Raw genomic sequence first — 14,636 nt, forward strand, 5'->3', positions numbered from 1 at the left:
GCCTATCCGCGGCTGCTGATGGGAGGAGAAGGGGTCAGTAGGGCGCCGAAGTGTCTTTGCCCTTGAAAACACTGCCCCGCGACCATGGCCGTATTGACAGTACTTCTGCGAGGCGGTGTCCGAGGGCGCAGCCCCCTGCTTCGGAGGCTGATGCAGGTGAGTGGGGCTTGTACCTCCGGTGGGCCTAGGCCCTACCGCGCCCGGACCCACGACTCCGGGAGTCCGTTCTCCGCCTCGAAAGGTTCAGGCCTCGCAGGGTTCCGACCAGCGGCCCCCGCGGCCCGGGCGCGTCCCGCTTCGTGGGTCCCGAGGGAGCCTCGCCTCAGAGTAGGGGCAGCGCGCGTCTGTGTCCGGCCGCTCCGTGGCCCGGGCGTCGGCGCTGTTGGATGCTGGGGCCGGAAGGCCCGGGATCCGACGTCAGGCCTGAGCTGCAGGTTGCAGACGCGTCCCATTGCGGGCTCATAAACTTGTTTCCTAGGTTCGCTTTAAAATATGTTTGGCAAGAGAGATTTCTTTTCATACGGTAATCATTGGCCTTACAAGAGTTAGGCGTGGGGCTAGGGATTTAGCTCAGTGATTCCGCTGCCTGCCTCGAAAAGGCAAGGTCCCGAGTTTGATCCCCTGTACCAAAGAGTTAGGCATTATGTAATAGTTTAAAAAAATGTCCCTACTGTAAGACTCAAAGTCTCACACTCCACGGAGCGTGAACAGCCGAAAAGGCCTCCACGATGCTGGGTCCTAAAACCCAGCGAGGTTCCGGGAGCTCGACGGAGAAACGAGAAACCCAGGAGGGAACACACCAGGCTGGATGGTAAATAGATCTTTATTAGTCTGGCCAGACGGCACTCCCGGAGCCAGGTAGCTCAGAGAGGCAACTGCTCAGGGGCGGAGGTGCTTTTTATAGGGTTTTTCTAAACAAAAAGTCAGGGCATTCACAGAACTGTCGGAGAACAAGGCTTCAAACACATTGCGTATCTCCTGCAGGAATGTTCTACGGTCACCTTTTGACATACCATTTGCCCCTGGGCGGGCTGTTAGCCAATTTAGCAATTAGCATATGAAGAGCAGTTTGTAAAGAGCAGGGGAGAGCATTGTAAGCACCGTAAGTGGGCAAGGGGTCAGTTTTCTGCTATCCCTTAGGGGGTCTGGAAAAGTTTATTAGTTTCCTAGGTCTGCTTATATCACAAACTGGGCAGCTTAAAGTGATGGTGCTCTGTTAGTTTTGGAGGCTGTCAGGATGGCAGTGTTGCCCTGCTCCCTCTTCCTCCTTAGGGGCTTTCTACTCACCAGGGATTATGTGTATGCACCACCACACCAATTTTTCTTTTTATAATTTAATTCTCTTTTATATAATTTGTGTCTGCCCTAATGACCTCATTTTAACTCATTTACCTCTGTAAAGACCCTATTTCCAAACAAAGTGAAATTCTTAGGTACTGGGAGCTATTGCTTCTTTTTTGGGAGGACGCAGTTCAACCTGTATGACTAGGTGTAATTCTAGCTAGGTGTAATCCTGGGAGGCCAGCCTGGGCTACATAGAGTTCAAGGCCATCCTGAACTACACAAAGTGAGGTCCTGTCTCATAAAAACAAAACAAAACAAAACCCCCAACACAATTTAACCCATACAGAGGTTACTGATATCAACAATTTGTCAAGTGTCAATATTTAACATACCAGAGTGGTCATACAAGATTTTAACAAAGGAGTTTCATGGTTGAAATACATAAAACAAGTGAATACCTAAAATGAAAAGCTTTGATTGAAATTAGCATAACTTTAATATGACGAGACATTTGTAAAGACATGAAGAAATGCAAATTTGAGATGTGGTTTATGTAAAGAAATTTTTAAAATAAATAACATACATAAACAAATATGAGAAAATGAAAAAAATGGAAATAAAATGTTTGTAGATGGGGAGGGGAGGAGGGGGTGAAAGGAGGGCAGGGACAAGGGGAAAAAATAAGAACAAAGACCACCTGTCATGTAAAGGTACAATATACTGACAAAAAAATGGAAATAAAATGTTTGTAGATGGGGAGGGGAGGGGAGGAGGGGCAGGGACAAGGGGAAAAAATAAGAACAAAGACCACCTGTCATGTAAAGGTACAATATACTGTACTGTATATGTAAAATGTACCAATAAACTCAATAAAACAAAAAAATTTAAATAACATATATAATCATAAAGCATTTTGAGTTTTGCGAATCCTCTATCAGAATTTGAAAACTTTAAAAATGATTTGCTTTTCTTAAAATATTTACTTGAAAAGGCTCGCTGCACTGATTTTTACAGTACTTTTGACACACAGATGTTACCTGTGGATTTTTTGTCTTCTGTAGGTCCACGAAGGAGCTATAAAAATTTAGTGTGTCAGGCTGGGGATTTATTTAGCTCAGTGGTTCTGCTGCCTGCCTCACACGCACAAGGAAGGACCCGAGTTTTAGTGTGTCAACGGTCTTGCTCAGTGAAGGATATAAGCAAATAATGACTACAAATCAGTGCAATACATTGGACAGAGTAATTGCCTGAAGTTCTTAAATTTTGTTACTGTTTTAAATAAAATAAATATTTACTGTAGTATAGAAGCCAAAATGAGCGGGCTCTGGAGTCAGACTGCCTGGATTTAGAATTCCAGCTCTGTCTGTCGCTGGCTAGGTGGCTGTGAACACCAGCTGCCTGACCACCAGGCAATAATGCCCATGACTGTTTGGCTTTAAAATAGTCCAGATTCTTGTTTGTGTCTATCTCTTCTATTACCTCCCTAGAATTAGCCACTTTAACTTTTGGTTTTTGATTTAGTTTTTTTTTTTTTTTTTTTTTTTTTTTTTTTTTTTTTTTTTTTTTTTTTTTTTTGGTACTGGGGATGGAACTCAGGACCTTGTGCTTCCAAGGCAGGCCAGTACCACTGAGATAAATCCCCAGCCCCTAACTTTTGTGTTTTTGAGACAGGCCTTGAACTCACTATGCCACCCAGGTTGGCCTCACACTCACAGCCAGGAGGCTTTAGCCTCCTGAGTGCTGGGCTTGCAGGGGTGCAACACCATGCCCAGCTGAGAGTAGTGTTCTTTTTTGAGTACCCGGGATTGAACTTGGGACCTTGCACTTGTGAGGCAGGCGGTGGAACCACGAAGCTAAATCCCTGGACCAGAGTGGTGTTTTTAAGGTAGCCATCAGCGGCTGATGACATAGACTAGATCCTGAGGTGGGCCGGGGTTCAGGTCAGAGGCAGTTAGTAGCCCAAAGGAAGAGTGATATGGTTTTGGAAGGGAAACCAGGGTCCAGGTCAGGCCAGGCCTTGTAGGAGAAGGTAAAGAAAGGATTTGGATATCATTCCAAGATCAGTGGAAAACTACCAAGGTGTTTTAAGCAGGGGAGTTATGTTACCTGCTTTACTATCTGAAACTGGGTAGCCTGTGAAGAGGTGAGTCAGGGGAAGGAAGAATAAATACAAAACCGGAGCAAGACAGTGGCTTGGATTTGGTGGCAGTAGTATAAATGTAAGCAGCATGGAAGAGTTTATGCTTGAATGGAGCATCGACAGTATCTGTAATAGAATATCTTTATTTTAGGGGTTGAGATAAAGGGTAATTTTGTACCTGAAGTAGGGAATAATGAGAAGAAACTGGTTTCCTATAGGGGAAGTTGAGACAGATGACTTAGACATTCATTTGAAACTGTAAAGTTGGCACTTGAGTACCTGACTGGTGGTCAAGTAAGAGGTCCAAACTAGAGAGAAATTTGGAAGCCATCTGCATATGTGCCACTTAAGGATTGAGACCAGATTGTGATTATCTAAGGAAGTAGTGGAGTTGAATAACAAAGGGCTGGAATGGAGTCCTGGGCACTCCAGCACTGGAGGTTGGGAAAAGGAGGGTAAAATGGTAAAGGTACAAAATATAACTGGGGAAGCAAGAGGGAAACCACAGCATGGTCTTAACAATGGAAACCAGTAAGAGAGTTTCCATAGTGATTCTACACATTTCCCCATTTTATTCTCACTACAATGTGTGAAGAGTGTCTGAGAAACCCAAGGTGAAGTGAGTCCAAAGAACTTGAATGAAAGTATTCAGCTTGGAAGCCGAGGCTCTTAACTATTCTGTATACTTACTTTGTTGTTTGTTTGTTTTCTTGGTACCAGGGATTGAACTCAGGTCCTTGCACTTGTGAGGCAGGCAGCAGCAGCACTGAGCTAAATCCCCGGCCTTATTCTGTATACTTCCTAAAGAAAGTTGAGTTCAGTGTTGCTTGAGGGGTTGAAATGATTATAGTGAGACTTTTTTTTTGATGTGTGAATACACACACACACACACACACACACACACACAAGAAATATGCGTTTGTACCAATGTGTGTATTCAATACCTTAAAAATATTAATGGCTTTTCTTGGTATGGTGAAGCACACAGAATTGTGAAGAGAACCATATATATATTTATTATACAGTATATATTTATTATCATATGTATGCTTACATATGTTCCATAAAAATTGTGTTTTGAGGGCTGGGGATTTAGCTCAGTGGTTTGGTGGCCTGGCTTGCAAGTGCAAGGACCCGAGTTAAACCCCCAGTACCAAAAAAAAATTGTGTTTTGATCCCTGGTACAAAAACAATTATGTTGTTTGCTTATGAATAAATATTTATTATACAGGGCTTTTTGCCTGACGGCTATATAGTTCTCAGCCTAGCACTCATGACTTCAGAGACATTTCCGGACTTCACAAACCACTGGTTCAAAGTCTGTGAAGTATTTGATTTTGCTGTACAAATATATTGACCTTGCTCAGAGCCAACAGTGGTAAAGGGTTAGAGACAAAAGTCACTCTGAATGAAAACAGTAAAGTAAGAAATGGTGTAAAGGTTAAGCTGAAATGTGGATCAAAGGACATTTGTTTTTACTTGTTTTGTTTGAGACAGGAACTTGCTGTGCAGCTCAGGCTAGCCACAAACTCCTGGTTTTCCAACCTCTGCCTCCTAGGTGCCGGCCTTACAGGCCTGTACTACCAGTCTTGGCCTTTGTTTTCTAGATGGGGGGACTTTGCATGCTTATGGAGTGATCTAGAAGTAAAAGTGAGAAATGATATGAGAAGGAAATAATGACTGAAGATGTGCTGCTTTGGAAAGGCAACTGGAGATGGGATTCAAAGCAAAGTGGAGAGATCCAGGGAAGCTTCAGCTAAACTGGACTAGATAGAAGCTTACAAGTGGCTAAGTAAACAACACTCTCACAAGACTAGCTCAGGCTTGTTTGTGATTTAAGAGTGCACATGTGTGCTAGGGATTGAACCCAGGGCCTTGCATGTGCTAGGCACATCAACATCCCCTCCACTCCACCTCCAGCCCAGAAAAGGAAATTGTTGGAGAGATACAAGAGGAAAACTCTTGGACATTCAAAGGAAATAAGGTGTGGCTGGACTTGCCAAAACCTGAGTGAGAAAACCGAGGTGTCTTCCTTTGACTCTTGAAGTATACCACCTTCACTCATTCTCTGAAAACAGCTCCTTGTGACTCTAGCTCAGGTTCCCACTATCAGCAGATGAGCCAGTCTCTTAGATGGCAGCTGCAGTCAATCCAGTCCATTCTTGGTCTCATCAGCTGGCTACAGGGGGATAGAGGAGTCCGTTTGTGGATATGTAGGGTTACACCTTCTGGATCCCTTTAAGAAGGGAGTTATGTTTTGAGGGGCAATGACAGCCATGTTTATGATGTGTAGGAACCCTTTTTTTGTTTGTTTGTCGAGACAGAGTCTTGCTATGTAGGCTGGTCTTGAATTTGCAGTGATCCACCTGCCTCAGCCTCCGGAGTACTGGGCTACAGGCATGCACCACCATACCCACCCTATATATAGGTACTTTTATTCAAAGCAAGAGCACAGATAATGTGGTACCATCCTTCTAAGTAGGTCATATATAGGCACCAGTTACTGTATACGATGTGTGAAGGGTGTGCTTCTTTTGCACAGCTGACTCAGATGCACATCTGTTGAGCAGATGCAGTGGGACCTGCCTACTTGAGCACACATATGTCTACTGGCCAGGGCCACTGTCCCCTGAGGGACACATAAAGCTCAAGAGAGTAAAAACATAGACCTTCCTAATCTAATGACAAGCTTTAAGTATTTCAATTTTTTTTTTTTGGTACTGAGGATCAAACTCAGGACCTTGTACTTATAAGGCAGGTGGCAGAACCACTGAGCTAAATCCCTGCAAGCTTTAAGTATTTCATGTGTAGGGGATGGGGATGTGGCTTGTCTATCAGGCCCTGCATCAGATCCCTAGCACAGTGTGTGGGGGTACAAATAGACAGAGGTAGTAGATGAGTTTCACTTTAGGGTCTGAACAAACATGGGTTACTCTGATGCAGTAAGTAACATGTATTTTGTTAACATGAAATTTATACATAATGCATGTAGAATTCCTACTTCCTCAGTGGAGCTCTAGGAACTTGAGACTATATTGTTAAGTAAATCAGGCACAGAAAGTAAAATATCGCCTGAATTCTCTTATGTGAGAAACCTAAAATATAAATAAATAGAGTAAAATAAAGGAGAGAAGCTGGGAGTCACAAACTTTTGGGAAAGGGGGAAGAGAATGGGGAGGGGGGATAGGTTGGGATGGGTAAAGGGATAAAAAATGATCAAGATATATTGTATGCACATACGAGTTCCCCAAAATGAACATAACTAGCATGTATTACAAACATAAACTAATAAATGAAATTACTGACTAGTACCAAGAAGTTTTTCTCCTCTGGCCGGGTGTGGTAGGTAGCATGTGCCTATAATCCTAGCTCTTGGGAGGCTGAGACAGGATTGCAGAGGGTGGCTTGAACTGTATAGCAAGACTGTTTCAACACTGCCCCCACAAATACAATCTTTCACCTTGAACCTAGGGGATATCTTATTATAACATTCTTGTAGTTCTTAGTAAGTTCTAAGGATTACATATATGTATAATTTTAACATTTCTCCCTTGGAAGATTATGATACTGCTTGAGTATAAGGTCTGTATTTTGCATATCACAAAAGTCCATGTGATGCCTTAAGGTAAGTGATCTCAAAATGTTTCTTAAGCAAGTGAAGGGTCAAATAATTGCAAACATGTTAGTCACTTCTCCCTGACCAACTTGTGTGAACCACCTCTGTCAAATACAGGTCACATCGAATATTTGTAACGTTGACATTTTAAAATCAGATCAAACCAGGCCCAATCTAAGGCAATATTCCCAGCATTCCAGAGGCTGAGGCAAGAAGATTGTCATGAGTTCAAGGCCAGCCTTAAATACATAGTGAGACACTGTTAAAAAAAAAAAACAACAAAAATACAAATACCTATTTATTTATTTTATGAGACAGGTTCTCACTATGTAGTTGAGACTGACCTGGAACTCACTATGTAGCCCAGGCTGGTCTCAACTTACAGTGATCCTCCTGCCTCAGCCTCCCAAGTGCTGGCATTACAGGCATGCGCCACCATGCCAGACTAGATACTTATTTCTTACGGTAAAGTTGTTTAAGTTTTCACATAAAAATGACTTATTCCATCATCTTAACACTGAAAAATTAAACTGTGTTCTTCTGTCTAGAAAAACATGCTCTTTAAGCATTCATTTGTGTGTATTTGTTCTCATCCAAGTACTTAATTTTTTTTTTTTTTTTTGGTACTGGGGATTGAACTCCGGACCTTGAGCTTGGGAGGCAGGCAGCAAAACCACTAAGTCAAATCCCCGGCCCTCCAAGTACTTAAGTTTTAAAAAATAGTTTCCATCCAGACACTTTTAAAAAGCCATGTCAAGGAGGTACTTGTTAGTAGTTGTATACCTGTTCATAACCTCTACATGTCAAATCTGCTTTCTCGTGCATATAAATTGAAAGTTTTAATCATTCAGTGAGGACAAAGTATGTTTAATCTGAAAAGGTAAGTTTTTGGGTCATTTGAAAGCTTAGATATTTGTAGGTTTGCTCTATTGTGAGATATGATTCCTACTATAACTTTCAACTGTCAATAAGATTAGATTCTAAATATAAGCTGTCATTTTTTGAATGACCTCACAAGATAAAATTTTTTTATTATTTGTTCTTTCAGTTTCAGATCAGGTAGGTCTCTGAACTATGCCCCTACGTTTTCAGAATGTGTCTTGCTGGCACTGTTTGCTAAGAATGGTGTGGTAAGAACTGAGGTTTTTTTTTTTGGTGCTGATGTGGAACCTGGGACCTTGCACATGCTAGGAGTGTACTCTACTACTGAGCTATACCTCCAGCCTCCTGTTCCCTTTCTTAATAGATAATTTATCTGGTAATATAGGCTATATATATGTGAGATGTGTTCCCTTCATATAAATCTGAGAAATCTGTCAGTAAATGAAGAGAAATGAAGTTTTATTAAAGAAAAAAATTTTTTTTTGAGACAGGGTCTCATGGTATAGTTCGGGCTGGCCTGGAACTCAGCATGCAGCCTGTGTTAGTGTCGAATTCATGATCCTCCCACCCCAAGCTCCTGAGTGCTAGGATTATAAGCCTGTGTCACCATGCCTGGATTAAAAAAATGTGTGTGTGTGTGTGCACGTGCAATGAAAATATTGTGATATACTGATTATATAATTATGAATTTAGATTTAACTCAAAATGGCAGTATTTTTTTGCACAAAATGTCAATGTATAAAGATTGTAATTAAGAAGGTTTTTTTTTTGTTTTTTTTTTTTTTTTTTTTTGTACTGGGGATTGAACTTGGGTCCTTGTGTTTGCAAGGCAGGCCACTGAACCGCTGAGCTAAATCCCTGGCCCTTAAGAAGTTTTAAGATGACAGACTCATCAAAAGTTAAGGCATACATTTCCAGTGACATTAATCAGTATATATTAATAGTAGTATTTATTACAACATAGCCATTTTTCTGATTTATGAAAGTGATACATGCAGATTGTGGAAAACTTGGTAATAAAAGTACAGAACGGTGATGTAGCTTACTGGTAGTGCACTTGCCTAGCATGCACAAAGCTTCGGTTTGATCCCCAGCATTGCCCAAAACCTCCAAAACAGCACAGAGGCAGAAATAAATCACTAATTTCATCATTGAGAAGAAATTGTGTACATTAGTATTTTTTACATTATAACATATTTATATTACAGGAAATAAGACATGTGGAGCGAAATTATGTATCAAAACCTACTTTGAATGTAAGTAAATTTAAATTGTGCCTTAAAATCTCAAGAATTTAAAGAAAATGTAATTGATAAAAATGCACACATTTCTGACTTGAGTTTAGGGGCTGGGGATATAGCGGTAGAATGTTCACCTAGCAGTGTGAGGCCTTGGGCTCTATCCCCAGTAACACACACACTCACAAAGTATTCTCTGACTTGAGCTTATCTGAAGATCAACACAGGATTATGCAATGGTTAGGAATAGCTAAATATTCAAATGTTAAATTAAACTCCTAGATTATCAAAAACAAATTTTTTAGTTCCTTTTCTTTTTTTTTTTTTGGTACCGGGGATTGAACTCGGGTCCTTGCGCTTGCAAGGCAGGCCACCGAACCGCTGAGCTACATCCCTGGCCAAATTTGTTAGTTCCTGAATAATTCCTTTTACTTCTCCATAGCCTGTCATAAAACAACTTTCTAAAACTGGGCAGTCATTGTTCTTTTTACTCTCAGGGACTGTTACTGTATTTTGCATGGCAAATGCAGGGGCCACATGGAGGATTCTAGAAGAGAGGGACTGACCAGCTAGGATTAGATAAGAATGGCCATCATCCTGTCACCTGGTTAGTGCTTTCTGAGGGGACCTCTCTTTGTAGTAAAAGGCTCCTAAATTAGTAGTATCTTTCTATGTAATTATTCTAGAAGCTTAATAAGAATTTGTGGAAGACAAGTGTGAGGAGAGAACTGATACAATGGGACTTTATGGTACAGTATTTAAGAGAGCTTTTATTTCGTTTTTTTTTTTAAATTTAGAGTTCCCTTTCATAAGGAAGCTTTTAGTTAAGGTTGTTCATTTTGTAGTTAACAAGAATAAAGTGATTATTTCTTAAATTTTTTTACTGAGCAGTAGAACTGAAACTTAAGGTACTGGCCTCAAAACTGTGGAGAACTAGGAAGGATCTTCACATTTGTTTTTGTAGTTCATTTTTCTAGGTTTTATTAGGTCTTAAATCATAAAGGGCTGGCATTCATTAGATACAGATTAATCTTTGGTAACTACTCATTCATAAAAATAGCCTCTTGCTTATATCATGTGAATATTTATTTAATGAAACATAATTTGGGTGAAGTACCTACAGTAATTTTATTATCTTCTATCTGGCCAGGAAGTTGTCATAGTAAGTGCTGCAAGAACACCCATTGGATCCTTTCTAGGCTGCCTTTCATCACTGGCAGCCCCTCAGCTTGGTTCCATTGCAATTCAAGGAGCCATTGAAAAGGCAGGTTAGTAGGTGCTTTGCTTTTTGTATTGGGGCGCAGAATGATTCATTGGAACACGTGTTTATTTTGTACACTTATTTTGTACTTATTGTATATGTAACTTAGAAATGATATCATGCTTACATTTCTGAAATCCTTTGTAAAGACTTTGTAAGTCTTTGTACTGAGGAATGAAACACAAAACTGACAAGAAATCATTCCTGCTAGGTAATATCCTATTTATTAGGTAATCACTTATTAAATTGAATAAAAATTGGAAATGCTGTTTTGATGTTTTCAAAAGGGATTCCAAAAGAAGAAGTGAAAGAAGCATATATGGGAAATGTTCTACAAGGAGGTGAAGGACAAGACCCTACAAGGCAAGCAGTGTTGGGTGCAGGTACCAGGAATACGTTTTTATTTTTTACCTAGAATGTTCAAGATGACAAAATAGAGGTCATTTTAATTTAAATAAAATGTGAAATGCATAATATAGCTTGCATAGATATTGGTAGAAATTTTGATTATAGTAACATGCTCTATTGTATTACATTTTACAGTCATGTTTGAAAAATGAGTATCTCTATTTCTAAGAAGTGTGATATATGTTGGTTTTAGGTTTACCTATTTCTACCCCATGTACCACTGTAAACAAGGTTTGTGCTTCAGGAATGAAAGCCATCATGATGGCCTCTCAGAATCTTATGTGTGGACATCAGGTAAGATCATCATCATTTTATCTATTAATTATAATATTGTTTTAAAAGACACTGAAAATTCTGCATAAGCATGCTCTAGAAATGAGATTCTTGGGCCGGGGATTTAGCTCAGCGGTTCGGTGGCCTGCCTTGCAAGCGCACGGACCCGAGTTCAATCCCCAGTACCAAAAAAAAAAAAAGAGATTCTTGTTAAGTTGCTGTGTTGTCTCATGTATTCAGAAGTGTCTGGATTTATAGTTCCTCTGGAGTATAGGTTAAAGTGCTTAGGATAAATGCCTTATTTCAGCTGGGGCATTTTAGTCTGGAAATAAGCCTTTAGTCGTCTTACTCTGAGATTAAATGATTAAAAAAACCAAGTTCTGTATTTGCCAGAATAAGGGTTTTGCTTTGCTTTTTTGAAATAGGGTCTCACTGTGTAGCCCAGGTGGGCCTTGAATTCATAGTGATTCTGCTGCCTCAGCCTCCCAAGTGCTGGGATTATAGGCACGCACCACTACACCCAGCTAAGCGTTTTTATTATAAAGGAGAACAAATGCTGACCTTGAGGATCAGATCATTGATGGAGTCCAGGATTGATAACTGGTTTGTAGTTCCTACAAAGCCCAGATTCAGTTAAGTTTGCAGGCTTTTCATTGGCCTTGTTCTAGCTTGTCTTTATCTAGCCCGTCTTTAACTGAATGAGACTGACCAAAAGAGAGGCCACTCAGCAAATACAAGCTGTGACATTAGGAGACTAGATCTAAATTTACAACTAATATTTGAATGGACCCAGGTCCCTCCTTTTTCTAATGAAGAAGGTGAAGCATAAAGTTGTAGGACCAAAGTAAGAAAGCACTCCTAATGTATGCATTCCAAAGGTCTAACACTACCAGGGTAAGTCAGTTGTAAGGTGTCTAAAAATTCAGATGGTGTAGAAGATGTAAACTGCTCTTTGAAAACAGAGAAATGTGGGTCCAGTTAGCTCTATGTGACACTTAATGTCTTGGAAAGCTGTTAGCACATAGGATAACATTCTGTTTGAACTGAATAAATATACAGTAGCATATTTACAGGTCCTTACTGAATGAGCATCTGTGTGGTCTCCACTTCTTTAGTTTTTAATGCTCCTGATGTATTTGTTTTTTTGTTTGTTTGTGGGTACTAGGGATTGAACTCAGGACCTTGCACTTGTGAGGCAGGTGCAGTGCCAAATCCCCAACCCTGATAAACACACACACACACAATTCAACTCCAAGTGTAGTAGTTATGAGGAAAAAGTTTAGAGCTAATTCAAATCCTTTTGCCTCTTTCAAAATCTTTTGCCTCTTTCTACCTGAGTATATGACAGTAAGTAGCAATAGGGTAGCAAATAAAATACTAAAAATTGAGTTATGCCCAAGTCTTTTTAGAAAAACTCCTAAAAGTGCTGAGATCTTAAAAACTTGATATTTTACTAATAAGTTATATCAGCTATACTTGAAAAGTTTTGTGAGCTTTTTTTGACTATAATCACTAGCATCGGGTGTTATCAAATTCTTGTCAAACTAGCAGATGAAAAATGGTAATGAGATTTGTTTAGATACTCCCAAACTGTTTTAGTGATCTTAATTGATTTATTGGGTGTTCTAGAAAATGCTATATTGAAATACTTAGTATTATTTGATTCATTTGTGCGTGTATATAATGACTTACAGACATACAAGGAATTATTTAATATTTATCTGTAGTTTTGGAAAAGTCAGTTTTTTATAATGAAAAATAATTGATGCCTTTTCTTTCATTTGTTATTGCCATAAACACTAGAAGAACCATTTCACAATAAGTGAAAAAAACAGATAAGAAATTAAGAGTCTCCATATTTAAAAAATTTTTTTAAATTTATTTTTTTGGTACTGGGGATTGAACTCAGGACCTTGTGCCTGTGAGGCAGGCAGTGGCATCATTGAGCTAAACCCCTGGCCCTGTCATATTTTAGAATAAGCAAAATATTTAGGTTTGTTTGAAGAATTTCTGTTTCTTTTTATTGTGTGGTAAATGGCATTACTTTTGGTTGCGTTAATGCTTTGTAGTAAACTGTTATAAATTAGCCCTTATAATGTAAGTAAATTTTTGTTGACTTGTAATAATTAATTAGTATGTATTAAACTTCTATGAAGTAGCTGCTGAGGGCATAAAAACATGAGTCTCTGGCCCCAAAGGAACTTAGCTAGTCTTCCATCCCAGACCCATTGGCTTCCTGATACAGACTTGCAGGGGACATTGTAGTGAGCTCTAGACCTTCAACTGGATTCTTAAGATCTCCAGGGTGCAGACAGACTGTATACTCTTGCACATCCTACTCTGGGTGGCCATTACTTCTGGGAAGATGGTGGTGTAGTGAACAACAGAGAAACAGCCTGAGATTTGGTGTCCAGACACTGGAATATAGCAACGTGAGGAAGAGGAGGAGGAAAGTGGGTCCTCTAGGACCCAGAATGGACTGGAAGAGAGAACTGAAGGCTACGAGAGTGAAGAGAGAAACTTTAACACAGAAGGAGGAGTTGGGAAGCAGCATTTTCTCTCTGAGCTCTGACTCACTTTGTGGAAGGGGTGGCTTAAAACTGCAGATGCAAGGTGACTACTGGTGACCCAAGAAGCCACCATGGAGTAACACATCAGGGGAATGGAGCAGTGAGTGAAGTAGACTGCAGTGGCTGATGAGTTGTTCTGATTCAAATGTCCCCAGGGAGAGGGCTGTTGGCTGGTAGCTATCTTGGAGACAAGCCAACTGAGCAACTGAGGGCTGGCTCCATCTAGCAGCTCCCAGTGTCGGGGTGAAGCAGAACCAAGTTCATGTTGTCAGGATGTCAAGAAGTCAAGTTCAAGCCAGCAGGAAGCATGCAGTGTTGCAGGTTAAAAAGATTGGGTTCCAGCCTCACAGCCAGAAACCAGCCTGAATTAAAGATGCAGCTAGGATTTTCCACTAGCCTGCTATAAATCTGTGGCTGGATTGCTGGGATTAATCAACAGGGATCTAGACCCTGTCTGCCCATTATCAGTGACACGCCCTGTCTACCAGACACATCCTGAAGTAGATTTTCTGGTTTGTTTTACATTTTGTTATTTAACCACAAATATAGTTCATAGAGTTAAAGGTGGCAAATTAATAGTTACCAGGTCTCTAGGCTGTATGATGTTATTTTTATTACTGATTGTACTATTTTAGCCAAGGTGACATAACTGTTCTAATTATTCATTCTTCCTGGTATGTCAAGACTGAGATTGCCAAAGGCTCATAAACAATACTATAGGCTACTGGCAAAGAATCGGGCTAGTCAGCAGAATAGGCAGCAACTGCTCAGCCCCAATAATTTGAAGAGGTGGGATCTTGCAACAGACTCAAAAGCCGAAAATCAACTATACCTGGAAGACCTGAGAAGTAATCATTTCCTAAGGGTTCTAAACACTAGCAGTAAAGCTACCTGCCATAAGTAATTTACAATGCAGGCATCCACCCAGGAATTAAACTAAAAAAAAAAAAAAAAAAAAAAAAAA

At 40.2% G+C, this 14,636-nt stretch overlaps 1 protein-coding gene across 1 annotated transcript in view; it reads left to right on the forward strand.

Moving 5' to 3' along the window:
- The first annotated feature begins 6 nt into the window (after positions 1-6).
- The window catches only part of Acat1 (acetyl-CoA acetyltransferase 1), a 26,322-nt gene continuing 11,692 nt past the window's right edge, over positions 7-14,636 (forward strand). The window contains exons 1-5 of the mRNA XM_010610634.2: positions 7-156; positions 9,131-9,178; positions 10,311-10,428; positions 10,709-10,804; positions 11,023-11,123. Coding sequence (XP_010608936.1) covers positions 85-156; positions 9,131-9,178; positions 10,311-10,428; positions 10,709-10,804; positions 11,023-11,123 — 435 coding nt within the window. The 5' untranslated portion in view covers positions 7-84. The remainder of the gene's footprint in view (positions 157-9,130; positions 9,179-10,310; positions 10,429-10,708; positions 10,805-11,022; positions 11,124-14,636) is intronic.

This window comes from Fukomys damarensis, unplaced genomic scaffold, assembly GCF_012274545.1.
Source record: "Fukomys damarensis isolate Sample0158 unplaced genomic scaffold, DMR_v1.0_HiC HiC_scaffold_16, whole genome shotgun sequence".
Classification (NCBI taxonomy): domain Eukaryota; kingdom Metazoa; phylum Chordata; class Mammalia; order Rodentia; family Bathyergidae; genus Fukomys; species Fukomys damarensis.